Here is a 26,657-nt window from a genome sequence, read left to right as displayed (position 1 = left end):
GGGCAACTCTGAGATTAACTGACATGAAGAAGAAAGGGAAATGATAGTATTGGCAAAGTATAAGAAGTGTTATAATATGACAAGAAAAATATCAGTTATTAAGCACTAACATAAAACTTAGGTAAGGAAGTGTGAAAAAGGAGACATTATTTGGTAACATCTGGACAGATACTTAGGAAGAGCTTGTTCTTTGGCAGATCCAGGATATGGCGGGAAAAGCCAAAGTATTTCCCGGTGGTGTGAGAACTTGAATAACAGTGATCTGGTCACAACTGAAGGAATAAGGTGGGAATTTGGAAGACAAGCAGACTTTTTTCTCCACATTCCATAAAAATTCCTTTAGAAAGAGTGACGGTAGATTGAAAACGTTGAAGAGTGGGAAGGAATTGTCTTAAAGGAAGGACTGAAGCCTATGTTACAAGGTATGTCACTAGATCTTTTATGTTATTGACATAGATTCTTGTCCTTAACCCTCTTGCCTGGATCAGTTACATATGTTTCCACCAAATCTCCAATTCCTGATTTCTGGAACATCCAGAGTAGCCCACTGGGTTGTCTTAGCTTGATTCAATCCATGGAAATAAAACATTAGCTAAAAATTTGTAAGAGGCATGAGAAGGGTTAAGAAAGGCCAACAGACTGGTTGAAGAGCCTCTATTAGCGTTTGTAATAACTGGTTGCTGACTTAGCCTTGCACCACAATTTCCTAATCTCAGATTTCTGTCACGAATTTCTGAACTCCTCAAGTTTGAACCTTATATGATCTCATGATCATTCCAAGATTTCATGGTCTCTCCAAAAGAGATTGTTTTGGTTCCTAGGTGGATGCATGATAACCTGATGTCAGGTTAGGTTTTTAACGTGGTTTTATCCCATTGGTGGGGCAAAAAGAATGAGCTATTCAGGTTAAAATTCAAGTACTGACTATTTCAAAACCCTGTTTCCATTATGTGATAGTCGTAATGATTTCTCATTCTTTCACATTTTCATTTCTTTTTTTATCTCCAGCAAAAGAGAATAACATGAGGAGGGATAATCAGAGCAGTGTGTCTGAATTCCTCCTCCTGGGGCTCCCCATCTGGACAGAGAAGCAAGGCATATACTATACTCTTTTTCTGATCATGTATCTGATCACGGTGCTGGGGAACCTGCTCATCATCCTGCTTATTAGGCTAGACTCTCACCTCCACACTGCCATGTACTTCTTCCTCAGCCACTTGGCCTTCACTGATGTCTCTTTCTCATCAGTCACAGCTCCAAAGATGCTCATGAATATGCAGACACAGAGTCAATCTATCTCATATGCTGGGTGCCTTTCCCAGGTGTGCTTCTTCTTATTTTTTGGGGGTCTTGACAGCTTCCTTCTCACATCAATGGCCTATGACAGGTATGTGGCCATCTGTCACCCCCTCCGTTATACCACCATCATGAATCAGGACCTGTGTTTCCTGTTAGTAATGGTGTCCTGGGTCCTATCATGCACCAGTGCCCTTTTGCACACCCTCCTCCTGGTCCGTCTGTCTTTCTGTGGAGACAACACTCTCCCCCACTTCTTTTGTGACCTCTCCACTTTACTTAAGCTGTCCAGCTCAGATACAACAGTCAATGAATTGGTTATCCTTATTGTAGGAGCAGTGGTCATTACCCTGCCATTCATATGTATCCTGGTCTCTTATGGTCACATTGGGGCCACCATCATTAGAGTCCCCTCTACTAAGGGAATCTGCAAAGCCTTGTCCACATGTGGCTCTCACATTTCTGTGGTGTCTCTGTACTATGGAGCAATTATTGGACTGTACTTTTTCCCCTCATCCAGTACCTCCAATGACAAAGATGTCATTGTGTCTTTATTGTACACTCTGGTCACTCCCATGCTAAATCCCTTTATCTACAGTCTGAGGAATCAGGATATGAAAGGAGCTTTGGGGAATATACTAAGTAGAGGAAAATTTTCACCATGATGAGCATTATTTTTCCTATTAATTGGATATAAGACCTGCTCCATCCTGTACATGCAACGTGAGCATCCTTTCCTCTCTGAAAAGCTGCTATTTAGTGAATCTTCATACGGCATTCTTTCTTCACACTCTGTTTTATCTTTCACTTAATTTTGTTCTCTGTTTTGTTTTGTTCATTTTAAGGAGTCATGGGAAAAGTTTATTAAAAACATACCTACACAACTATCCTTTCCTAATTTTTTTTTCTTATTCTTATGGTATCCCTTGTCCTACAAGAATTTAAAATTTTTATGCAGTTACAGCTTTCAGTCTTTTTATTTTTTTGTTATAGTTTACAAATTTTATATAGCTAAGCTTGTCATTTCTCAAGAGAACAACAATATTCTATCTTGCAGTTTCATGATTTTATTTTTGTGTTTAATTTTGTAATACACTTAAAATTTATTTTTATGAATGACATTAATTAGATATTGAATTTTATTTTTGTTTCTAACTTCTTAACAATTGTCCAAATTGTGTTTTAGGTTTGTTTATAGAGTTATAGTAACATAGTATGTCACTTTTTCCTCCCTTATATTGAGTGGACCTGGCCACAAATTGAAATGAGATTGCTTTCTGTACAAGGCCAGGAAAATTAACCATACAGGACTGGTACTGGCCTCAGGTGGTGTACTCAAACTTGACTGTAGCCCTCTGTGTCCTAGGATGGCCAACTGGGTGTGAAGCATGGTAGTGAGAGCAGAGATTTTAAAGTGGCTTTCCAAGTGATGATGTGTGTATGGGTGATCAGTCCAATCTGATAAGGGAGGTTGAGCCTTTCAGAGCATGGGACTAATAATGTATAGGCAGAATATCTAGAAATCTAGACAACCTGAATTGAACTCAGGCAGGATTTAGTATAGTTTAACCCAAATGTATCTCAATTTTTAAAAATAATACCTCCCTTCCCTAAGGACATAAATATAGTGTCCAATGTTTCCATCTGAAATGGTAATGTTTGTCTTCAGTCCATGAGAAATTGCCTCTGCTCAGGGCAAGTCTAGCTAACTTCATTGCTGTAAACTGATACCTGTGACAAATCATTATTTAATTTAATCCTAGTAATTGCTATAAAGGAGGGAATTCATATTAAGAGAGGCTTAGTAAGTTGCCCAGTGCCACTAAACTAGCAATATTTAGTGGAGGTGGGACTCAAATTACTATATGTGTGTGGTCGAACCCTGAGTCCTTGGAGTCATTTGAATATTTTTCAAAATTGAGTAATATTGCTACTCATTTTGCTATAAATTTTATTTAAACTTTAAAAAACATTGAAATAACAAACAAAGGAGGGTGTATAACATATATACAGTTTAAACGTACATGTATATATATATATATAGTATGTTGCATGCGTATATGTTTATATATATAACATCTAATCACACTTTAAAGAATAATATTAAAAGGAATATGCACTTAACAAATTCTAGGCTCAACCAGCAGAAGACTAACAATATTGTTAGGCCCCTTGTGTCTTCTCAATTGTACCTTCCTCTCCTCTTGAAAATACACAGGATCTTTAATATTATCAATATTTCTTTATTTTTCTTTAAAGTTTTAACACTTCTGTGTTGAGCCTTCAATTTTGCCAGCTCTAGAACTGCATATAAATGGAATAATACTGTATTTATTCTTCTAGGCTTTTTTTTGTTGCCTAATAGTGTCCTTGTGAAATTCACCCATGTTGTATATTATCCCACTGTGAGGCTTTAATACACTATCTGTTCTATTTTCTATGGCTATTTTGCTTGTTTTCATCATTTTGCTATTACAAACAATGCTGCTGCAAACATTCTTGTACATCATCTAGTGCATATATGCAAGATATTCTGTAAATTCCAGACTCAGAAGAAGAATTACTAGATTGTAGGCACATATGTGTTCAACTTAACTATTGCTGCTAAGCTCCTCACTAAAATAGTTGTACCAAGAAGCCAGAGTGAAATGTCTACATACTGTATGATTTAAACAGTATGACATTCTGGAGAAGGCAAACTATAGAGAGAACAGAAAGATCAGTGGCTACCAGGGGTTCAGGTTTGAGGGGGAGAAGGATAAATAGGTAGAACAAAGGGAATTTTTAGCAAAGGCCAATGAAACTATTCTGTATGATGCTGTAACAGTGGATACCTGTCATTATGTATTTGTCAAAAACCAAAAGAACTGTACAACATGAAAGAGTGAATTCTAGTCAACTATGGGCTTTAGTTAATAATATATTGATTTTAGTTTAATCGTAACAAATGTACCACACAGATGCAAGCTGTTAATAATAGAGGAACTGCGTAGGGGACAGGGAGAAGAATATGAACACTTTTTGCTCGATTTTTCTGTAAATCTAAAACTACTCTGAGAAAGTCTATTATTATTATCATTTTGTTTTTGGTGAGGAAGATTGGCCCTGAGCTAACATCTGTTGCCAATCTTCCTCTTTTTGCTGGAGGAAGATTGTCGCTGAGCTAACATCTGTGCCAATCTTCTTCTATTTTGTATGTGGGACACCACCACAGCTTGGCTTGTTAAGCGGTGTGTAGGTCTGTGCTGGGGATCTGAACCCACAAAGTCCATGAAGTGGAGCTTGCAAACTTAACCACTATGCAACAGGGCCAGCCACTAAAGTCTATTAATTTTTAAAAGTTTTACTAATTCAAATCTCCATCACCTCAGTATGAGAGTTCCTATGAGTATGACAGGTTGCTTCTTCAACAACACTTGGCATTGAGAGATTTCTTAATTTTTACAATTCTGGTGATAGAAAATTATATCTCATTGTGGTTTTACTTTCTGTTTCCCTGATTATTGATGAGGTAGAGCATCTTAGCTTAAGAGTATTGGATATTTGTTCCAGCGATTGTTGGCTACCAACCAAAATTTCACGACCTCCTTTGCATGTGTGAAGTTGTCACCAGGAGGCAGCTGCCACATTTTCTACTACTCTAGGTTTAGGTACATGGCACTTTCTCCAAAATAGAAGAGAATGTGTCTTATTTCCTGGCCAGAATTTTAAAGAAGAATGTGTGACTTCTCCTCTATCGTCTGGAAGCAAACTACTTGCTGCCCTGAGAAACAAGTGAACCTGGTCACTGAATCACCACATAGTGAAATGTCATCAACCCACTAGAAGACCCGCACTGGACCAGTAGAGCAGCCATTACTATGTTTATTGATTCAAAATTTTCTTTTGTGAAATACATCGTTATTTCTTTTCCCTGCCTTTTTATTGTTTTTTTTTCTTTTTATTTATTATATTGTAAGACAGATTTCATATAATCTGGAAATAAATCCTTTGTCAGTTGTGTATATTGCAAATGCTTTCCATTATTGGAATCTTATTACTTTTGTCTTTTCACTATCTATTAATGTCAATTTTAATGTGATTAAAGATATTACTGCATTATTTTATGATTTGTAGTCTTGACTTTAACATTCTTCTTTGAGAAAGTCACCTTGAAAATGTCAACCATTCTGTTGTATAGACAACAAGGAAGGGACGTGACATCAGGAAAAGTGCAGAGGCTGAGGAAGTGTGGACTCAGATTTCTCGTCAGAGAAATCTTGAATTTGTGTAAGTAGTAGGAATAGCCCAGTGGAATCCCTTCTAGCACAATTTGCTACAGATAACTCAGCATTAGGTGAGTCCACTTATACTCTTGCTCAAAGGACAGAGTTGTTTAGCAAAGTAACCTACAAGACTGATACAGTACCATAGTGTCAATGTCAGAGTAAATGTCCTTTAAACTCATGGACATTAATATCAATTCAACACAGACACAGACACATACATACACACAAACATCTTATGAGTAACAGCTCACATGTGCAAGGAATTGTCCATCCAGAGTCTGGGGGAAGTTTGTGACCCTGAAAATAGAAGCCAATTGAGTCTCTAGAGTGAAACCCATGTCCTTAACCTAATTCACACTGTGTGATAAGAAGCTAGCTAGATGCCATCAGAATAGAATAATAGAATATCAATAGTATATGCTTTAATAACAACTCAACAAGATCCAGTTTTTAAGGCGCTTTGAAGATTCCCATCCTCGATAGGGTTTTGTACTGGCGTTGGATGGTAAATCATGTGCTTTTCAGTGTGGTTTAAACAAAATACATCTGAATTTTTAAAAATAAAAAGAAATGTCCTGTATACAAAATTGATGGTGTCATCTCACAGAGAATTGTTTCAAGTGACTTTGAAATGCAGTAATTTGTGCATTGCAAGTGGGAAAAAGAGACAAAAAGAACCACAAATAAAACCTATGCTGCATTCAGTAATCTTATTGTTGGTAATAAAAATAGTATTATTTTGAAACTATTACATATACAAATATACATATTTAACCATAAAATTATATTAATGTCTTTAGGAAACAAGGTTTTCATTGTAAGGTGTATGTATAAAATCTTGGAAATTAAGTAAAATATTGTCATCGTTAATGAGAAAAAATGAATAAATAAAAATAAAGGACTTCTCTGTCTCATGTACATAAAGCTAGTATGCTTTCTGATGTAAAGTTTTAAAACTTTGCCTTCAATTCTTGAAAGCCCTTGAAATATATGGAGTTGATTGTTTTTAATGTAGTCTGAGGTAGAATTCATTTTATTGTTTCTTCATATTAATAATGACGTTTTTAAAGTTAATTAATTTTAAAATGCTTATTTTTTCCCCCACGATTCTGCAATAGATGTCCTTGACTGAAAAGCCAAGTATCAATTTGGTAATTTCATCTGTACTTCAAAAAATAGATGCAGATAAATGATACATAATCTTTAAGTGGAAGCGTATCAGTAGAGATTTGTTCAAGAGAATAGAACAAAAGTGCTTGCTATAGAACTGTTGCAAAAGCTGGGGAGTAGATACCATGTAAACTGCTCTTGAAGATTAAAAATGCTAGCACCAAAGATTTCAGCCTAAAGCATAAAATAGATAGTTTCAAAAGGTTAATGGGTAGTAGCTGCAAATCTCAAGAATCACCAGAAAACTCCCCCATGTCTCAGTCTGCAGCATTAATACGGGTGGCTCTTAGGAGCTCAATGGGAAACTACTGTGAATCTCACATCTGCCTATATTTCTGGCTAAATTACCTGCAGAAAGTAATAGCTTCTCCTCCTCTGCCTTCTAAATCTCTCATGAGTTCCTCTCATTAGAAAACATTAAACATGAACTATATGGAAAAGAAAAATCTGGAAGATGTAGGTTCCAGCTTCACCACTACAATGCAGTGGAAGCCTTAGAAGTGGGTGATGATGATGCTAAGTTAACAACAGGCTATCTAGTATGGGGCATAAGGACAAGGGGCTGTAAAATGTGCCCCTTCAACAGTTGTAACTTGGCTAGCTCTTATTGACAACCCTTTAACTCTTAGCCATTCCTCTCTTGGTCTAATTTTATGTTTCCTCTCATCTTTCTGTTCAACTGATGGTTCTTTTTCTCCCACCTGTTCTCTGAATTCTGTGTGTTAATGCTCTGCAGTGAAACTACAGGCCCTTCTATCCCCTGGCGATGTTCACTGCAAGCTCATGAGACTTTGGAGCCACTTCCCAGGGCTCTAAGAATGTTTTTAATCTCCATTTTTTCTTTATAACCCTCTCTATCTGCTGCCGATATCAACACTTACTAATATGAGTTTTCATATTACCAGTCAACTTCATTTACTTCGTGTTTGAGAAATTCAGGAGTTACCAAACTGCTATATCTACAAAAGAGTTGAGCAGCTATCACAGGTGACATTCATTAAGCATTTAAATTTATTACACTTCAGCACAATCCTCTTATAAAGGTGTTAATATTTTCCATATTTACAGAGAATCAAACTAAAGCCCAAGGAGATCAATTAAACAGCTGCCTCAAGACTTAACCTCGGACATGTGTGACTTCAAAGAATTATGTGTTTAACCATATTGCTTTACTGCCATTATCCTGACTGCATATATGATTGGCCAGTTTGGCTGTTTTATATATAAAGCTTAGAGTTTGTCCTCTTTTATGTTCCCATTTTGTTTTGTTCTGTTTAGTTCTGGTTAACTCATTCTCATGGCTTTTAGTTTTCAATTGTGTCTGTATTCTTTAATGTGTTCATCTATTCTAATTTGGACTGAAATTTGGTCATTCTCACTTTGGGGCTTGTGTATATACCTAGTAATGGAATTTTTGGGTGAAAATTTATTTATATTTCAATTACTTAATAGATAATTTTTTAAAGGTTAGAAAAAGTGCTTGTAATAGTTTACATTCCTCCCTGTAATATATAAAAAGATGTGGTCCATTTACTCATCAACACCTATAATATCCATTTTTTCCACTGTATACATTCTTATGAAATTGTAGAAGTACTGTGTTGGTGTTTTAATTTACATTTGTCTGAAACTCATGTAGTTTATCTCCTTTGTTTATGCTTATTGGTTGTTTGGGTATCTTCTTTTGTAAATGGTCTGTTCTTAGTTGATTATTGATGTTTTATTGGGTAGTCTGTTTTTTTTCGTATTGATTTCCAGGAATTCTTTATGTATCATTGATATAAGCCTTTTCCTGGATATTTATGGAGAATTTATTCTTTCTTTATGTGGCTTACTTCTTCATAATATTAATGAGTCTTTTGATGAGCAGAGTTTATATATCTTAATGTAGTCATATGTAGAAATTTGTTTTCCTATGTGGCTAACACTGTGTTTATTTAAGGAATTTTTGTCTACCAAAAGATCTTAAAGATATTCTCCTAAGTTTTTATCTTAAAAGTTCTTATTTTGCCTTTAACATGTGTATATAAAGTCCATCTGGGTTCACTTTTGGTATGTTTCAAGATAAGGACACAAATTAATTTTCTTCCTTAAGGTTATCTGATAGATATACAACAATTCACTAAAAATTCTATCCTTTCTCCATTCCACTGCACTGCTGTCTTTGTCATAAATCAAATGACTGAATATAAGTTAACTTGGCTATTTTTTACTCTTGCATTTCTATCTGAATTTCAGATTTTGACTGACGATTAAAAACAAAACTTTTGATTTTTTATTTGGCATAGTGCTCAACATATAAAACAGCTTAGAGAGAACTGCCATTTTAAAAATATTTAATCTTCAATCTGGGAACATGTTACATATCTTCGGTTATTTATATCTTCTTATTTTCTTTCAGTATATTTTGTAGTTTAAGGAGGACTTACACATCTTTTATTAAACTTTTCCTAAGTATTTCATGTATTTGTGCAATTTAAAAATGGTGTAATCATTTAAATTTCGTATTCACTTTTTTCTACCATATAGAAACATAGTTGACTTTCTATGTCAAAGTCAATATATAACTTTGCTAAATTCACTTGTTTATTCTTATAATTTGTCTATATGTTGTTTTGGATATTTTAGGTAAATCATAATATTATTAGTGAGTAGTCAATTGAGTTCTAACTTCTCAATGCTTGGATTATTTATTTTTTATTTGCTTAATTTACTGATTAAGATTTCTGATAAAAATCTTTTATTTTTGCGACTTTATATAATAAAGTTTACCTCAATGATTTTTAGTAAATATGCTGATTTGTAATCTAGAAGAAATTGTTAAATTCCCAGAAATATACAACCTACCAAGACTGAACCATGAAGAAAGAGAAATCTTGAAGAGACAAATAACAAATAATGGAGACTGAATCAGTGATTGTAAACTTCCCAACAAAAAAATCTCACAACCAGATGGTTTCACTGGTGAATTCTATGAAATATTTAAAGGAGAATTGATAGTAATTCTTTTAAAATTCTTCCAAAAGTTGAATAAGAGAGAACATTTCCAAACTCATTTTATGAAATGAGCAATACCCTGATACCAAAGCCAGTCAAAGACACTACATGAAAAGAAAATTAAAGGCTGATATTCTGATGAACATACATGCAAAAATCCTCAACAAAGTACTAGCAAACCAGAGGTGACCTGGTGGTGTAGTGGTTAAGTTCATGCACTCCACTTTGGCGGCCTGGGGCCATGGGTTTGCATCCCGGGCACAGACCTACACACTTCTCATCAAGCCATGCTGTGGCGACATCTCACATATGAAATAGAGGAATATTGGCACAGATGTTAGCTCAGGGATAATTTTCCTCAGGCAAAAATAGGAAGATTGGCAACAGATGTTAGATGAGGGCCAATCTTCCTTACACACACACACACACACTCACACACAAATACTAGCAAACTAAATTCAACAGCACATTAAAAGGTTCATACTCCATGATCAAGGGTAATTTATTTCTGGGATGCAAAGATGGTTTAATATATGCAATCAATTAATGTGATACACCATATTAACTGAATTAAGTGTAAAAACCACATGATCATCTCAACAGTTGCAGAAAAAAATCTGACAAAATTCAACACGTTTTCATGATAAAAACTCTCAAAAACTAGGTATAGAAGGAACTTCAACATAATGAAAGTTATACGTGAAAAGCCAGAACTAATGTCACACTTCATTGATATGGCATTCATTGATATGGCATATACTTGCTCTACCATATTTCTTATGTAAAAATACCATAATTTATTTGTTTTTGGATTTTTTTCATTTTTTCTGCTATTATGAACAATGTTGCTATGAACCTTCTTATTTTTGTCTCCAGTTGTACATGTGCAAAACTTCTTTAGGATATAAATCTGAGAAAGGAATTGCATGGTCCAAGGCACATTTTCAACTGTAAAACATAATGCCATATTGTTTCCTATTAGAAGAGCATAAGTCTTCCAATTAATATACACTATGGACAATGAACAGCAGTTCTAACTTAAATTTTCCAATCTATTAATATAAAATAGAAATTTATTGAGGTTTTATTTGTCTTCTCTGATTATTATTGAGGTTGACCATCTTTTTATGTGATTATTAGCCCATTTGAGTTTCTTTTCTCTGAAACACCCGTTAATCTCATTTTGCCTATTTTTCATTTTTGTGTATATGAATGTACATTTATTTTTGTTTTTAAATTATAAGATATATCAGGGGGCATATTTTGAAGAGCGTTCAGAAAAATGATAGGGACTGGGATAACAGAGGATAAAGATGAAGGACTCTAGGAAATGGTATCTAGTACCTGGGGAAATAGTAATGTCATTTCCTAATTCAAAGAGACACTTTTTGTTATACTGTTTAATAAAATAAGAAATCCTGCAGAGTCACAGTCATGCATGTAAGAAAAGAGGGAGGTGCAAGTGATGTTCTTCTGGTTGGAGAAGGAAGTCTTGTCAACTATTGACTTTTAGGAACACAGGTCTGTCAATTGTAGCATTATAATCAGAGCAACAGATTATCAACCATGAGCCACAGGATCTGGAAACCACTTCTGAAATCTAAGTAGCTTACAAGACTCTTCATTCAAGCAGCAGTTCCAGATTGATTTTAACACAAAATAGAAGAAATAAATAGCACTTTTGAATATTCAAACATCTTTTCCTCAAATAACGAGCACATGATATTCATTTCCTACCTAGCTTCAAAAAAAGTGGAGTTGGAGACATACACAATAAATTTGAATCAATTTCTAAGAGATTTAGTGGAAAGCATCTCTTGAATGGTTATTCTATGGTATTGTGAGAAAGTTACACCAAGAGAATGCTGACTCCATAGTCTTTTGAGCAGGAGACCAGTTTTTATAGAAACTGTGATTCGTTCCTCAGGGCCCAGGTGTGGTGATAGGATTTAAAGTTCTTTAATCTTTTGTTCAGAAAGTGAAAGTGTTAGAGTGTTTCTGATGTTTTTGAAATAACATTGGGTTCACAAACAAGAGACTTGTGCTGACACACTCAATCTCTGCCTTGGTTTATTATGGATTCTGAATCACAATTTCCCCAGTGCCTCAAGACGGCAAAAAGCTTTGTGAATCAGCAAATTCCTGGCAGCTGCTTTGCGGTTATTATCAGTATTCCTCCAAGGGTGAACTTTCCTGTGACCTACTATCAACAAACAGTTCTTCCCTCAAGGGAACTAAAGGTAACGAAGCAATTATTTCCTGTTTGTCTCTAATTTGGAGCTAGAGGTGGAGAGTTGCCCCCCGCCAGGTCCTCTCCATGTTTCATAAAGTTAGAATTCATGCTCGTTGCCCAGGAGTTATAAATAAGTGTGTGTCCATATATCTATCTTATTTGGTTTTGAGCTGATAATGCTTCTCCCTGATTGCAATGCTTCTTTGACACCCTTAGAGACTCCACCTGCATCATTGTGTCCTGTGTCTTCTAGAGAGAAATGGGAGAGTCTTCCCAGGCCTTGTAGCTGAAGGTATATGTGCTCATCACTTAAGAGGCAATGTAGAGCAGGAGTAGAATTTATATTCAGTGGCATGATTGCATATGTTTGCGTGTTGATGTGTGTGTGTGTGTGTGTGTCCAGTCTGTGGTACTTATTCCTAACATGGCTCTTCCATATCTCACACCAGGAAATAAGCTGTAAGAATAGAATAAAGACATTGCATTATAGTAGAAAAGGCCTTTTGTAAACTGACTTCTAGATAATTCTCCAACCTGGTAACTTTCCCATGCTGACTATGATCCTGAATTTTCTTGGTTCCTCAAACACGATAGCACTTGTCCTCTGCAAACAACTAGAAACCCTATTTTTATGATCTTCACACAAAAGGCTTTTACTGTTTAGGATTCATTTTAAAGACCCTATTATGACAGGCTTCCTCACCACCTTAGCCTCTTGTAATTTAACAATATCTATCAAAATTGTGAATCTATATATCTTCCAATTCCATTTCTAGGAATTTGTCCTACATATATATGTGTTAGGTTGAAAAATGGCATATTAAAATGTTATTAATGAAATACTGCTAGAAATAGAAAAATATTAGAAACAACCTAGATATCCATCAGAGAGCTAGTCGGCACTTTCATTGTGAGAAACTGATTCTTACTAACATGGAATTGACTAGCAACACTGACTGTGTAATTCAGGTAAGAATATTAAATTAACAAGATTTTTAATGTAGTGGACTAAATAAGGTAGGAGTTGTAGAGATAATTTCAGTTAAATTTGGAGACTTGCTACATAATGTAAACTTTAGTTAACCTCCAAGATGAATGGTGAGTTCTGTAATGAGACATGTTCTAAGCTCTCAAAGAGAAAAACCTTTAGATTGAACATCTTTATATAGTATGTGGATTCTATTTTGTAGTAGATAGACCATCATGTTCTCTTTCCCTGTCATTTTGTGAGTGTTCTCATGGCCAAGTCTAAGACTAACTGACCTGAAGAAGAAAGAGAGAGAAATGATAGGAAGAGCAAAGAATTAGAAGCGTTGGAATATGACAAGAAAAATATCAGTTACGAATCACTGGCATAAAACGTAGGTTAGGAACTGTGAAAAAGGAGACATTATTTGGTGACATCTGAACAGACACAAACAGCTTATTCTTTTGCAGATCCAGGATATGAGTGGAAAAGCCAAAGTATTTCCTGGTGTTCTAAGAACTTGAATAAGAGTGATGTAGTTAGAATTTAGAGAAAAAGATGGGAATTTGGAAGAGAAACATATTTTTTCTCTACATTCCATGAAAATTCCTTTACAGAGAGCGCTGGTAGACTGAAAACATTTAGGATTGGGAAGGAATTTTCTTAAAGGAAGGACCGATAGCCAAACTACAAGGTATGTCACTAGATCTTTTATGTTACTTACATAGATTCTTGTCCCTAATGCTCTTGCCTTGACCAGCTACATATGATGTTCCCACCAAGTCTCAAAATTCTGATTTCTGGGAAATCAGAGAAGCCCACTGGATTATCCTATCTTGATCCAATCCACGGAAATAAAGCATTAACCAAAACATTTGTCAGAGGCATGGGAAAAGTTAAGAAAGGCCAACAGACCAATTGGAGAACTTCTACTAGAGTTTCTAACAAGTGATTACTGACTTAACCTTGCACCATAATTTCCTAACCTCAGATTTCTGTCATGAACTCCTGGCCTCCTCATTGCAACCTGTTCTGATCTCATCATCATTCTGATGTTTCATGGTTTCGCCAAAAGAGATTATTTTGGTTCCTAGATTGATGCATAATAACCTGATGACAGATCATAACTAGCCCATTAGTGGAGTAAAAGCATAAGCTATTCAGGTTAAAATTCCTGTACTGACTAGTACAAAACTATGTTTCCATTATGTGATGGTCATAATGACTTCTCATTCTTGCACATTTCCATCTCTTTTTTTATCTCCAGCAAAAGAGAAGAACATGAGAAGGGATAATGAGAGCAGTGTGTCTCAGTTCCTCCTCCTGGGACTCCCCATCTGGACAGAGAAGCAAGGCATATACTATACCCTTTTCCTGGTCATGTACCTGACCACAGTGCTGTGGAATCTGCTCATCATCCTGCTCATCAGGTTGGACTCTCGCCTCCACATCCCCATGTACTTCTTCCTCAGCCACTTGGCCCTCACTGATGTCTCTTTCTCATCAGTCACAGCTCCAAAGATGCTCATGAATATGCAGACAAATAGGCAATCCATCTCATATTCTGGGTGCATTTCCCAGGTGTATTTCTTCTTGCTGTTTGGAGGTCTTGACAGCTTCCTTCTCACATCAATGGCCTATGACAGATATGTGGCCATCTGTCAACCCCTCCACTACACCACAATCATGAGTCAGAACCTGTGTTTCCTGCTAGTAACTGTGTCCTGGATCCTATCCTGCACTAATGCCCTTTTGCACACCCTCCTCCTGGTCCGTCTTTCTTTCTATGGAGACAACAGTCTCCCCCACTTCTTTTGTGACCTCTCCACTTTACTTAAGCTGTCCAGCTCAGATACCACAGTCAATGAGCTAGTTATAGTCACTGTAGGAGCGGTTGTCATTACCTTGCCATTCATATGCATCTTGGTCTCTTATGTTAGGATTGGGGCCACAGTCCTTAAAGTCCCCTCCACCAAGGGAATGTACAAAGCCTTCTCCACATGTGGCTCTCACCTCTCTGTGGTGTCGCTGTACTATGGAGCAATTATTGGACTGTACTTTTTTCCCTCATCCAGTAACTCCAATGAGAAGGATGTCATTGTGTCTCTCTTGTACACTCTGGTCACTCCCATGCTAAATCCCTTTATCTACAGTCTGAGGAATCGGGATATGAAAGGAGCTCTGGGGAATATACTCAGTAGAGAAAAATTTTCACCATGATGAGCATTTTTTTTTTCCTATTAAGTGCATATGAGATCTGCTCCATCCTGCATGTGTAACATGAGCATCCGTTCCTCTCTGAATAGCTGCTTTTTAGTGAATCTTGATGTGGCATTTTTCCTTCAGTCTCTGTTTTGGCTCGGACTTAGTTTTCTCCTCTGTTTAGTTTTTGTTCATTTTAGAGAGTCATGGGAAAGGTTTATTAAAAATATAAGTACACAACTACCCTTTCTTAAATTTTTTTTCCTTTTCATATGGTATTCCTTGCCCTACATGTATTTAAAATTTTTATGCAATCTCAGCTTTCAGTCTTTTATTTTCTTTTTCAGTTTACAACTTTTACATAGCAAAAAGTTTTTCTCTTCTCAAGATAAGAAGACTATTCCTCCTGGAAGATTCTTGATTTTATTTTTGTGTTTATTTTGTAATACATTTGAATTTATTCTTATGAATGATATTAATTAGAAATTGAGTTTTATTTTTCTTTCTAATTTCTTATCAATTGCCCAAATTTTGGCTGCAGTTATGTTTATAGCATTATGGTAATGCTGTATGTCATTTTTCCCCCCTTAAATTGAGTGGACCTGGCCACATATTGAAATGAGATGGCTTTCTGTAAAAGGCCTGGAAAATTGTACAGACAGGACTGGTACTGGCTCCATGTGGTGAACTCAAACTTGACTGTAGCCCTCTGTATCCTAGGTTGGCCAATTGGGTGTGAAGCATTGTAGTGAGAGTGGAGAGTTTAAAGTAGCTTTCCAAGTGATGATGTGAGTATGGGTGATCAGTCCAATCTGATAAGAGAGATTCAGCGTTTCAGGATATGGGACTAAGAATGTCTAGTGAGAATATTGGGAAACCTAGGAAACCTGAATTGAACTCAGGCAGGACTTAGTGTAGTTTAATCCAAATGTATCTGAATTCCAAAAACAAGTGCTTCCCTGCCCCACATTCATGAATATAGTGTCCTACATTTCCCAATGAAATGGTAAAGTTTTGTCTTCACTCCTTGAGAAACTAGCTCTGCTGATAGCAAACATAGCTAACTTCATTGCTATAAGCTGATACCTGTGACAAATTTTCTGTAACCATTATTTCATTTAACCTTAGTAATTGGTATAAAGGAGGGAATTCATATTAAGAGAGGCCAGTAAGTTGCCCAGTGCCACTAAACTAGCAATATTTAGTGGAGGTGGGACTCAGACTACTCTATGTGTTAAATCAAATCTTGAGTCCTTTAAATAACTTGAATATGTTTCAAACTTGAGCAATATTTTTACCCAGTTTACTTGGAAATTTTATTTAAACTTTTAAAAAATATTATAAATATTATATAAATAAAAGAGTGTAACAACATTCATACAGTATAAATATATGTGTGTATTTATATACATATTTATAGTATGTTGTTTGTGTATATATAGGTTCATATGTGTTTATATTTATGACATCTAATCACACATTAAAGAATAATATTAAAAGAAATACTCACTTAGCCATCTTTAGGCTTTTACTAGTAGAAAACTAGCAATATCGTTAATCTTCTGTGTCTCCTCCTCGATTGTATCTTCTGCTCCTCTTGAAAATACCCAGTATCTTTAATAGTTTCAATATTCTCTTATTTTTCTTTAAAGTTTTAACCATTCTATGTTGATTCTTCAATTTTGCCTGCTCTAGAACTGCATATAAATGGAATAATGCTTGATTTTTATAGGCTTTGCTTTTACTGTCTAATATTATCCTTGTGAACTTCATCCATATTGTATAATATTCCACTGTGAAGCTGTAACACATTTGTCTGGTCTATTTTCTTTTTTAAATTAAAAAATAGTTAATTAATTTATTTATTTTTCAGATGTACGTCATAATATATTTCGAATTCTGTGTAGATTACATCATGTTCACCACCCAAAAACTAATTATAGACCATCTCCTCACATGTGAGCCTAATCACCCCTTTTGCCCTCCCCCTTCCCCTATGGTAACAACCAATCCAATCTCCAATGCTATGTGTTTGTTTGTCGTTGTTTTTATCTTCTATTTATGAGTGAGACCATACGGTATTTGACTTTCTCCCACTGACTTATTTCACTCAGCGTAATACCTTCAAGCTCCATCCATATTGTCACAAATGGCCAGATTTCATCATTTCTTATGGCTTAGTAGTATTCCATCATGTATAAATACCACATCTTCTTTATCCATTGGTCCCTTGATGGGCACCTAAGTTGCTTCCAAGTCTTGGCTATTGTATATAATGCTGCAATGAACATAGGGGTGCAAGTATCTTTATGCCTTTGTGTTTTCAAGTTCTCTGGGGATAGCTGGATCATATGGTAGATCTATTCTGAATTTTCTTAGGATACTCCATACTGCTTTCCGTAGTGGCTGCACCAGTTTGCACTCTCAACAGCAGTGAACAAGGGCTTCCTTCTCTCCACATCCTATCCAACATTTGTTGTTTCCTGTCTTGTTAATTATAGCCATTCTGTGTCTGGTCTATTTTCTATGGCTATTTTGTTTGTTGTCAGCGTTTTGCAATTACAAACAACACTGTTCCAAGCACTCTTTTCCATCATCTACTCATGTATGCAACTCATTCTGTAAATTCTATACCCAGAAGAAGAATTACTGGATTGTAGGCATGTGTATGTTCAACTTAATATCGCTGCTAAGCTCTTCTGTAAAATAGTTGCAGCAAGAAGCCAAAGTGAAAAGTCTACATACTGCCTGATTTCAAGGATATGATATTCCGGAGAAGGAAAACTATAGAGACAGCAAAAAGTTCAGTGGTTACCAGGGGTGCAGGTCTTGATGGGAAGAAGGATAAATAGGTACACCAAAGGGGATTTTTAGGGCAGTGGCAGTGTTCTGTATGATGCTGTAACAGTGGATACATGTCCTTATGAATTTGTTAAAAAACAAAAAAATGTACAACATAAAGAATGAATTCTAATGTTAACTGTGGACTTTAGTTAATAATATATCAATGTTAGTTCAATTGTAACAAATGTACCACATAGATGCAGGATGTTAATAATAGAGGAACTGGGTAGGGGTAGGAGAGAAGTATATGGAAACTTTCTGCTAATTTTTATGCAAACCTGAAACTGCCCTAAGAAACAAAGTCTATTAATTTTTAAAAAGTTATAGTAATTTAAATCTCCGTCACCTGAGTATGAGAATTCCTATTACTTTACTTCTTCAACAATAATTGACATTGACAGATTTCTTAATTTTTGCAATTCTGGTGAATAGAAACTGATATCTCACTGTGGTTTTACTTTCTATTTCTCTGATTATTTATAAAGGAGAGCATCTCAGCCTATGTTTATTGGATATTTGTGGCAGAGATGGCTGGCTGTCCACCAAAATTTCATGACCTCATTCCCACGTGAGAAGTTGTCACTGGGAGGCAGCTGCCACATTTTCTACTAATTTAGGTGTAGGTGCATGGCATCTTCTCTCCAGTCAAAGAGAATGTGTCTTATTTCCTGGATGGAATTTTAAAGAAAAATATGTGTCTTTTCCTCTATTGTCTGGAATCAAATTACCTGCTGCCCTGAGAGAGAATTGAACCCAGTCCCTGAATTATCACACAGTGAATGCCATCAACCCTCTAGAAGACCCTCACTGCCCCACTGGAGCAGCCATCGCTATCCTTATTGATACAAAATTTTCTTTTGTGGGATATAAGAGTATTTCTTTTCCCTACTTTTTTATTAGCTTTTAAAAAATTTATTGTATTGTAGGACAGACTTCATATAACCTAGAAATAAATACATTGTCAGTTGTATATATTGCAAATGCCTTCCATTATTGGAAGCTTATGACTTTTTTTTACTATCTGTTATTGTCAATTTTAACGTGATTAAAGTTATTAATGCATTATTTTATTTGAGTTCTTGACTTCAATGTACTTCCTTGAGAAAGCCACCTTGAAAACAACAATCATTGTCTTTTAGAAAACAAAGAAGGGATGTGACAGCAGGAAAAGTGCAGAGGCCAAGGAAGGGGGGCCTCAGATTTCTTATCAGAGGGAACATCTTGAATTTATGTAAATAGTAGGAATACTTGGTGGAATGCCCTCTAGCACAGTTTGCTACAGATAACACAGCATTAGGTGTGTCCACCCTGTACCCTTGCTCAAAAGATAGAGTCATTCAGCAAAGTAACCTACAGGACTGATACAGCACTGTAGTGTCACTATCAGAATAAATGTCCTTTAAACTCAGAGATATTAATATCAACTCAACACACACACACACAAACACCTTATGACTAACAGCTCATAAGTGCAAGTCATTGTCCAGAGTCTGAGTGAAGTTTGTGACCTTGGAAAATAGAAGCCAATTGAGTCTCTGGAGTGAAACCCATGCCCCTGACCTAATTAACACTGTGTGAATAGAAACTGAGATACATGTCATCAGAATAGAATAATAGAAGATCAATACCATATGCTTTGGTGACAACTCAACAAGATTCAATTATTATAGCACTTTGAAGATTCCATTCCCCTATAGGGTTTTCTACTGACGTGAGCTAGTAAATCATGTTCTTTACAGTGTGGTTTAAGCCAAACATATCTGAATTTTTAAGAAGAAAAGAAGGGGCTTCTCTGTCTCATGTACATAAAGATAGTGTGCTTTATTTTTTTATGTAAAATTTTAAAACTTCCTTCAGTCCTTGAAACATGTGAGTTGAGTGTTTTTAATGTATGAGGTAGAGATTCACTTAGTTTCTTCATATGAATAATGAAGTTTTTAAAATTAATTAATTTTAAAGGGTTTATTTTTCTCTACTACTCTGCAATTGATAAAAGTAATAATTAGATAATTTCATGTGTACTCCAAAAAATAAATACAGATAAATGATGAGTAATCTTTAAGTGGAAGTATATCGGTAAGGATTTGTTCACGAGAGTAGAACAAAAGTGCTTGCTGGTAAAACTGTTGCAAGGGCTGGAGGAAAGAGGTCAAGGAACTTACCTCTGAAGATTAAGAAAGCTAAAACAAAAGATTTCAGCCTAAAGTCTAAAACAGTTAGTTACAAAAGATTGATGAGTAGCAGCTGCAAAACTCAAAAATCACTGAGAATCTCCCCCAAATTTCTTAATCTGCAGCAGTAATGCAGATAGCTCTTAGGAGCTCAATTGCAAACTACTGTGAATCTCACATCTGCCAATACTTCTGGATATAATTGCCTCCAGAGAGTAATGTCTTCCCCTCTGCCTTCTAAATCTCTCATGAGTTTCTCTTATTGGAAAATATTAAATATGAACAATACAGAAAAGAAGAATCTGGAAAATGTGGTTTCTAGCCTGACCACCACAATGCAAGGGAAGCCTTAGAAGTGGGTGATGATGATGCTAAGTTAACAGCAGACAATCTAGAATAGGACACAAGGACAAGAGAGGGGGACTGTGTAGGAGGCTGAGAGAGTGTCCATGTTCAAGTCCCAGGAATAGGTTGAGGGACTCAAGGGACAGAGCCACCCAAGATAAGCCTACTTTAGATCAGCTAACCTACTGGTTAGCTGACCACAGAAGCATGAGTGAGAACAACCAAGTCTGGAAAATCAGCCACCCCAGCTCGATCAGCCTAAGGTAGATCAGTCAAACGTCAACTAATCCTCAGATTCCTAACTAACATAAATTCTTATTGTTGAAGGCTGCTGAGACTTTGTGGTCATTTGTTATCCAGAATTTTTGTGGCAAGTGCTAACTGATACACAAGAGTATGAAAAGCTCTTATGTCACAAGGGCACACCTAACCTCATTAGAGTGGGAAAGTATATTATTGCCCTGGAAGTGAGAAGGAAGAGGTAAATTTTTTTTAAAACAATAATCCAAATTACCAAACTTAATATCTGAAATGTTGGACAAGTACTTCTCAAGAGATGCAATTTTTTCTTGCTATTCTTTAAAAATTTACTTAGTTGAGGATTGTTTTCCTCTTCAACTGAATAAAAACTCTTCTGGACCCCATAAATTCTCTTCTAATCCTTAGGTATTAGAAAGGGTAAAGATTACGTTCTATCACAAACACTGCCTCAATTCTGTAGTTAAATTTCCTTTTCCCTCATTGGATCTAGCTGCAGGCAAGTAAGTGAGGTTCAGAAAGGAGTCGTAATGCTACATTGTCTCTTTCTCCTCATTTTTCTCAAGTCCAGTTGCAGTTTCTGAACCCACTTTCTGGTGATGGAGTATGGAAGGAAGAATGAGAAGGTGATAACAATAATATTTTTCTTTGATTGCTACTGTATTAAAATGTTTTGGCTTCTCTTGACCTGGATGATGGTTAAGACTCATTCTCTTGTCGCTTCTAGTCCAGGGGATATTCAGAGACTGCTGCACTGCCTTCCCACACATCCTGTAAGTATACTTCTTCCTGTGAATTCTTCTCCTCATATCCTGGTTTTGTAGTGATGTATTACCTACAGATCTCTTATTCTTTCCTGGAGCTTCCTAGGCTTTCTAATAGGTTTTCTTGAGAAGAATTGAAAATGGTTTCATACCATTTCTCTCTCTCACATAATCCACCTATGGTCCATAGGAAACATTTTTACTTCTATTGCCCCACCATCAGGAGAAGTGAAAGTATTTCCCAAATAGAATTTTATTCCATAATTCCAGTTCTCTCTCTCTCTCTTTCTCTCTCCTCTCATTCATCTTTCCTATTGCCCTCACTCTCATAAGGCAAGGGATATACATCAAACTCTTTAAATCATTCTTTTGAAACTTCTCCTACTAAACTTCAAGTGAGGAGGAAATCATCCCCTTCTCGGTTGGAAGATTTGGGGCTCTCTGTGCAGCTTTCTCAAAAAAAAAAAGAAACAAACAAAAAAATACCACTCTACAAGAACCTCTCATCTCCAGCTCTTAGGAAATTTTTAGATCCACATCTACGTTGAGAGGCTCAAAAGCTATGAAATGGATTATTGGGTATTTTATATAAACATCTTCATTTTGTATCTTACAGATACAAAATATCTTGCAGATACTCACTTTGGTATCTGGTATCTATCAAATCTTGGTGCCTCAGATAAAACTTCCAGTTTAACATCCTGACACCAGCTGCTCCCTCTTCCTGTGCTCATCAGGAAAAGATAGAACTTCATGTGTCTGGATGATTCTGATTTGTGAAGTCTCAGGTAGAGCAACACATCCTTTGGCAAGGTTTTCATGTCCTCTGCCACTAGGCTGAGCTAATTATTCCTCATCAGGACACAGTGATCCATATAAACAATTATGGTCCTTGGCTGAATAGCTCTAGAGCCCAACAGCCAAGATTGAAAACTTCCTTTCACTAACTGCAATTTTAAGGAAGTCTTCTTCAGCTCTTTGAGCCTGAGTTTTCCCAAAATATCTCTTAGGGTTGTTGTCAAGATTAAATTAGATGATTTTAATGCATATTAAGCTGTTCAACCAGTACCTGAGACAATGGAGGTGATGTTAATTTTGCTGCTGATTACCTGTTTGTGTTCAGAGAGAAAGGAAGCATGGGCTATATTCCTGACGGTCAATAAATCAGAGAGTAAATTATTATATAAGGAAAGTAAAATTTAATATGCTCTCCCTGAAAGTTCTAGAAGGGCTCAGGGTCCCTGGATGCCTGGGTGCCTGGGTGAAGGAGAAGCCATATTGTCACCAAAATGGAAAATCCTTTAGAAATGGAAATGTCAAAGGTCAAACACATTTGATAACAAATTTAATATTGGGAAAGGGCTATCCTGATGGCTTCTATTCATTGGTACCAACTAAAGTGACATAGCAACCTCAAAGTATTTACAATCCACATTATCTGAGAAAAGAGCAAATTAATTCCCATAAAGCATATAACATTCTAATACTCTCTCTATCAGGTGGAAGAATAATGTCAGCAAAGATTTAGGAGTAACAGCTATGGAAACAAGACAAGTGAGCTATATTTTCAATAATTTGTATTTACATGTTACTATGGAAATAAGAGCATATGAGTGCTTTAAAAGAAAGGTAAGTATCGTTTGGAAGAATATGTTTTCTTACTCAAGAGTTTTTTCAAGGCCCCTTTCATGTCTTTATTTCTCAGGCTATAAATGAAGGGGTTTAACATGGGAGTGACCACTGTGTACATTAATGAAGCAATTATGTTATTGTCATTGGTGTTGTTGGATAAAGGAAGGAAATATAGACCAATAATTGCCCCATAGTAAAGTGTCACTACTGAGAGATGAGATCCACAAGTGGACAAGGCTTTGCCGATGCCCTGGGTAGAGGGAGCCTGGACAATGGTGGCCCCAATATGGCCATAAGAAACCAGGATGCCTAAGAATGGAAGCACAATGGTTGCTATTCCCACAATAAAGATTAACAATTGGTTGAGGGAAGTGTCTGAGCAGGACAACTTGAGTAGGGCATCAAGGTCACAGAAGAAGTGAGGGACAGTGTGATCAGCACAGAAGGACTGCTGGGCCAGGAGGAGGGTGTGCAAAAGAGCACAAGCACAAGTAATGAGCCAGGACCCAGCCACCAGCATGACACAAACTCTCTGACTCATGATGGTGGTATAATGGAGAGGATGACAGATGGCCACATACCTGTCACAGGCCATTGAAGTGATCAGGAAACTGTCCAAAGCAGCAAATAAGATGAAAAAATATGTCTGTGAAATGCATCCTGCACAGGGGATGGATTTGTACTTAGTGTGCATGTTCATCAACATCTTAGGGACAGTGACAGATGAGAAGGAGACATCAGTGAAGGCCAAGTGGCTAGGGAAGAAGTACATTGGGGTGTGGAGGTGAGAGTCCAGCCTGATGAGCAGTATGATGAGTAGGTTCCCCAGCACCGTGGTCAGGTACATGCCCAGGAACAGGGTGAGGAACATGCTTTGCTGCTCTGGCCAGAAGGGAAGCCCCAAGATGATGAATTCGGACATGCTGCTCTGGTTCTCCCTCCTCATACTGGAATATCAGCTGGAGGGAACTGATGGGGAAAGCTTAAGGGAAAAAGAGTGTTTCATGATAAAAAAATGATCACTGTGGCATAACATAATAGAGATGTTCTTTTGATTTAGAGAATATCTTCATGTATATTTTCTTACATTTGATGCATGTTTTGCTGGTTAAACGTAGAAAAGTGTAGGTTTACTTTACATAGCTACTTTCTTTCTCAACCAGATGCCAGTCTCTGTAAATGATAATACTAATAGTTAATGTTTATTAAAAACTGTCCTGATGCACTGTTTTAATAGCTTACATGTAGTAACTGAGTCAACAGTCTTAAGTAGGTGAGCTAGGTAGGTACTGTTATTATTCCCACTTTTGGATGGCATAACTGAGGCAGACAGTCACACAGTCACTGAGGTAAGAAGAAGAGAAAATGGGCTTTGGTGTCCAAGCATTTTGACTTCGGAGTTTGGTCTCTGGAAGCAAAACAAATGATTTGACATCAGAAATCTCATTGCCCGTCATAATTTTGTGGGTAATGAGCTGTTTAATTTTGTATCTTTTGCTTCTCTACACATACCATGATTATTTCTAATTTGTTCTTTGATTGTAGACCCGGAGCGTATCACAGACAATTAATGTATACCCAATACAAGTTTGTTTAACAAATCACAGATGGCACATACAATTAAATTCATTATGTCAGCCTCTTTAAGAAACTTACATCAGTCCTTGTTGAAGACCTAGATTTAACCCTAATAATCCCAGGACCCCCGGCTATTTAGTTTCCACATGACATCACATTCAAAGAAGTACAATCTAAAAGCCAAATGTAACTTTAAAAAGGAATTATAATCTTTTTGGCGTCTCTAAAATAGCCTATTAGAAATTTATTTCCTAACACAAATCAATGTTTATCAAAATATCTATACATTTTTAAAAGAGAAGTTTGGGATTCCCTATAATGTATCAAAGTGATCATAAAGCTATACTTATTACAACAAATAATGCATTTTTACAAAGATAAACCAATAAAGCAGTGGAAGAAAACAGAGAGCCTAGAAACAGACATGTTTATAATGAAGACTTGGTCTCACTGTCTTTTTGTCAGCTAGATTAAGAAGGTGACCATGTACCAGTCCCAGTTCACTCACCCCTAACTGAATGAAAGGAAGAGTGTAATTATGAACCAACTTAATCCAGTGTTAAAAATTCGTGTTAAATGATAACTTTCAGTGACTACAGTAAAGTAGCCATCTGGCTCCCTATGTCTGGAAGCAGATCATATCATAATATTTATGAATGCTTTACCAGTTGGTCTCCCAGAAACAAATGAAGGATAGTTTGCTATTTAGTCCCAGAGGCAGAAGGCTTTCTGCACAGATTCCAGCAGAATCTCAGCAGACCCAACCCTGAGCCCACAATATTCATGGATTCTGGAGAATGAGTGATGGAAGACTCTCTCTAATTTTCTTAAGATTCTTCAGATTATCTAGGTCAGTTTTTCTTAAGGGGACATGCATAACTATGGCTATGTAGTGTGATTTCCAGAACAACACTGAACCTTCCATACCCCTACCCAGAACACCACCTTCAATAGGATGCTAGTATCTGAAATTCTTTTAGCAAGAGAAAAAGGGCTCTAAGTTCTCAACTATAGATTCAATTTAAAAATAAATGTTCTTGGGATAGAGAGCCTCTGGCCAGCACTCTCACTGAGATGGAATGTCTGGAAGTTGTTCATATTTGGGGACAAGGTTTAGATGGCAGAACAAGGGCACTGACCTCCTCAGACAAACTGAGGAAGGAAGAGGGTTGAGGAGTATAGGTGGAATGAAGCAGAGGCTGTGGACACTGAGAACAAATTTACCGTCTTTCCAATTTGGCTGAGATAACTGCTACAGGGCTAGAAATAATTACATTGTTAATAGAATCTGATTTAGTACTTAATTTGTACGCGGTGCTTTTCAAATACTGTTCACTTCTTCTCACAGCATTTCAACAGAGGCATTCTGGTCCTCATTTTAGAGAGGAGAACGTTAGGACTCAGTGATGGAACTTGACTGATATTATAGCACTAGTATGCAGTGAACCTGGGATTTGATCCCAGGCCTATCTAGATTCAAAGACTATATTCTTCCCACAATGTTACATGCCTTCTTTAACTATATCCTCAAGCAAGACTGTACTTGCTGCCTGAGAGCACTCAAGAATTTCAGGAAGTGACTCAAGACAGTTTGAGGGTGGATGAAAATCTTTGGCTTCCAGCTATGTGCCTTGATGGTAATATCAATAATAATAATAATAATAATAATAAAATTCTAACAATCATTCATTAGTCACATATTCACTGTGTGAATAATATAGGCCAGCTGCTGTAACATGTACTTTATATCATATCAGCTTAAGAGGACCACAGAATTGCATTATTCTCATTTAACCAGTTGGAAACTAAGACTTAGAGAATGTAAGTAATTTGCCTAAAATCATTCAGCATGAAAATGATGGACAGATCATTCAATCTCAGATTTACCTGATTTCAAAACCATGTTCTAATCACTATGCTATATTGCCTCCA

The 26,657-nt window shown here is 36.4% G+C and overlaps 3 protein-coding genes across 3 annotated transcripts; 2 read left to right on the top strand and 1 right to left on the bottom strand.

Annotated features, from left to right (window-relative positions):
- The first annotated feature begins 1,022 nt into the window (after positions 1 to 1,022).
- On the top strand, positions 1,023 to 1,961 carry LOC106841981 (olfactory receptor 1J21-like). Its single transcript, XM_014858288.3, has one exon. The coding sequence runs from the start codon at positions 1,023 to 1,025 to the stop codon at positions 1,959 to 1,961; it is 939 nt and encodes a 312-aa protein (XP_014713774.3).
- Positions 1,962 to 13,547: 11,586 nt separating this feature from the next.
- On the top strand, positions 13,548 to 15,374 carry LOC139046458 (olfactory receptor 1J21-like). Its single transcript, XM_070519923.1, has 2 exons — positions 13,548 to 13,625; positions 14,199 to 15,374. The coding sequence occupies exon 2, from the start codon at positions 14,213 to 14,215 to the stop codon at positions 15,149 to 15,151; it is 939 nt and encodes a 312-aa protein (XP_070376024.1). The 5' UTR covers positions 13,548 to 13,625; positions 14,199 to 14,212; the 3' UTR covers positions 15,152 to 15,374.
- Positions 15,375 to 23,133: 7,759 nt separating this feature from the next.
- On the bottom strand, positions 23,134 to 24,093 carry LOC106841983 (olfactory receptor 1J1-like). Its single transcript, XM_014858290.2, has one exon. The coding sequence runs from the start codon at positions 24,091 to 24,093 to the stop codon at positions 23,134 to 23,136; it is 960 nt and encodes a 319-aa protein (XP_014713776.1).
- Between the last annotated feature and the right edge of the window lie 2,564 nt (positions 24,094 to 26,657).

Source organism: Equus asinus, chromosome 10 (assembly GCF_041296235.1).
Source record: "Equus asinus isolate D_3611 breed Donkey chromosome 10, EquAss-T2T_v2, whole genome shotgun sequence".
Taxonomy (NCBI): domain Eukaryota; kingdom Metazoa; phylum Chordata; class Mammalia; order Perissodactyla; family Equidae; genus Equus; species Equus asinus.
This window is presented reverse-complemented; position numbering and strand designations above follow the sequence as displayed.

Bases quoted from the DNA above. Each gene is read 5' to 3' on its own strand.
- LOC106841981 (XM_014858288.3), top strand. From the start codon at position 1,023: ATGAGGAGGGATAATCAGAGCAGTGTGTCTGAATTCCTCCTCCTGGGG.
- LOC139046458 (XM_070519923.1), top strand. From the start codon at position 14,213: ATGAGAAGGGATAATGAGAGCAGTGTGTCTCAGTTCCTCCTCCTGGGA.
- LOC106841983 (XM_014858290.2), bottom strand. From the start codon at position 24,093: ATGAGGAGGGAGAACCAGAGCAGCATGTCCGAATTCATCATCTTGGGG.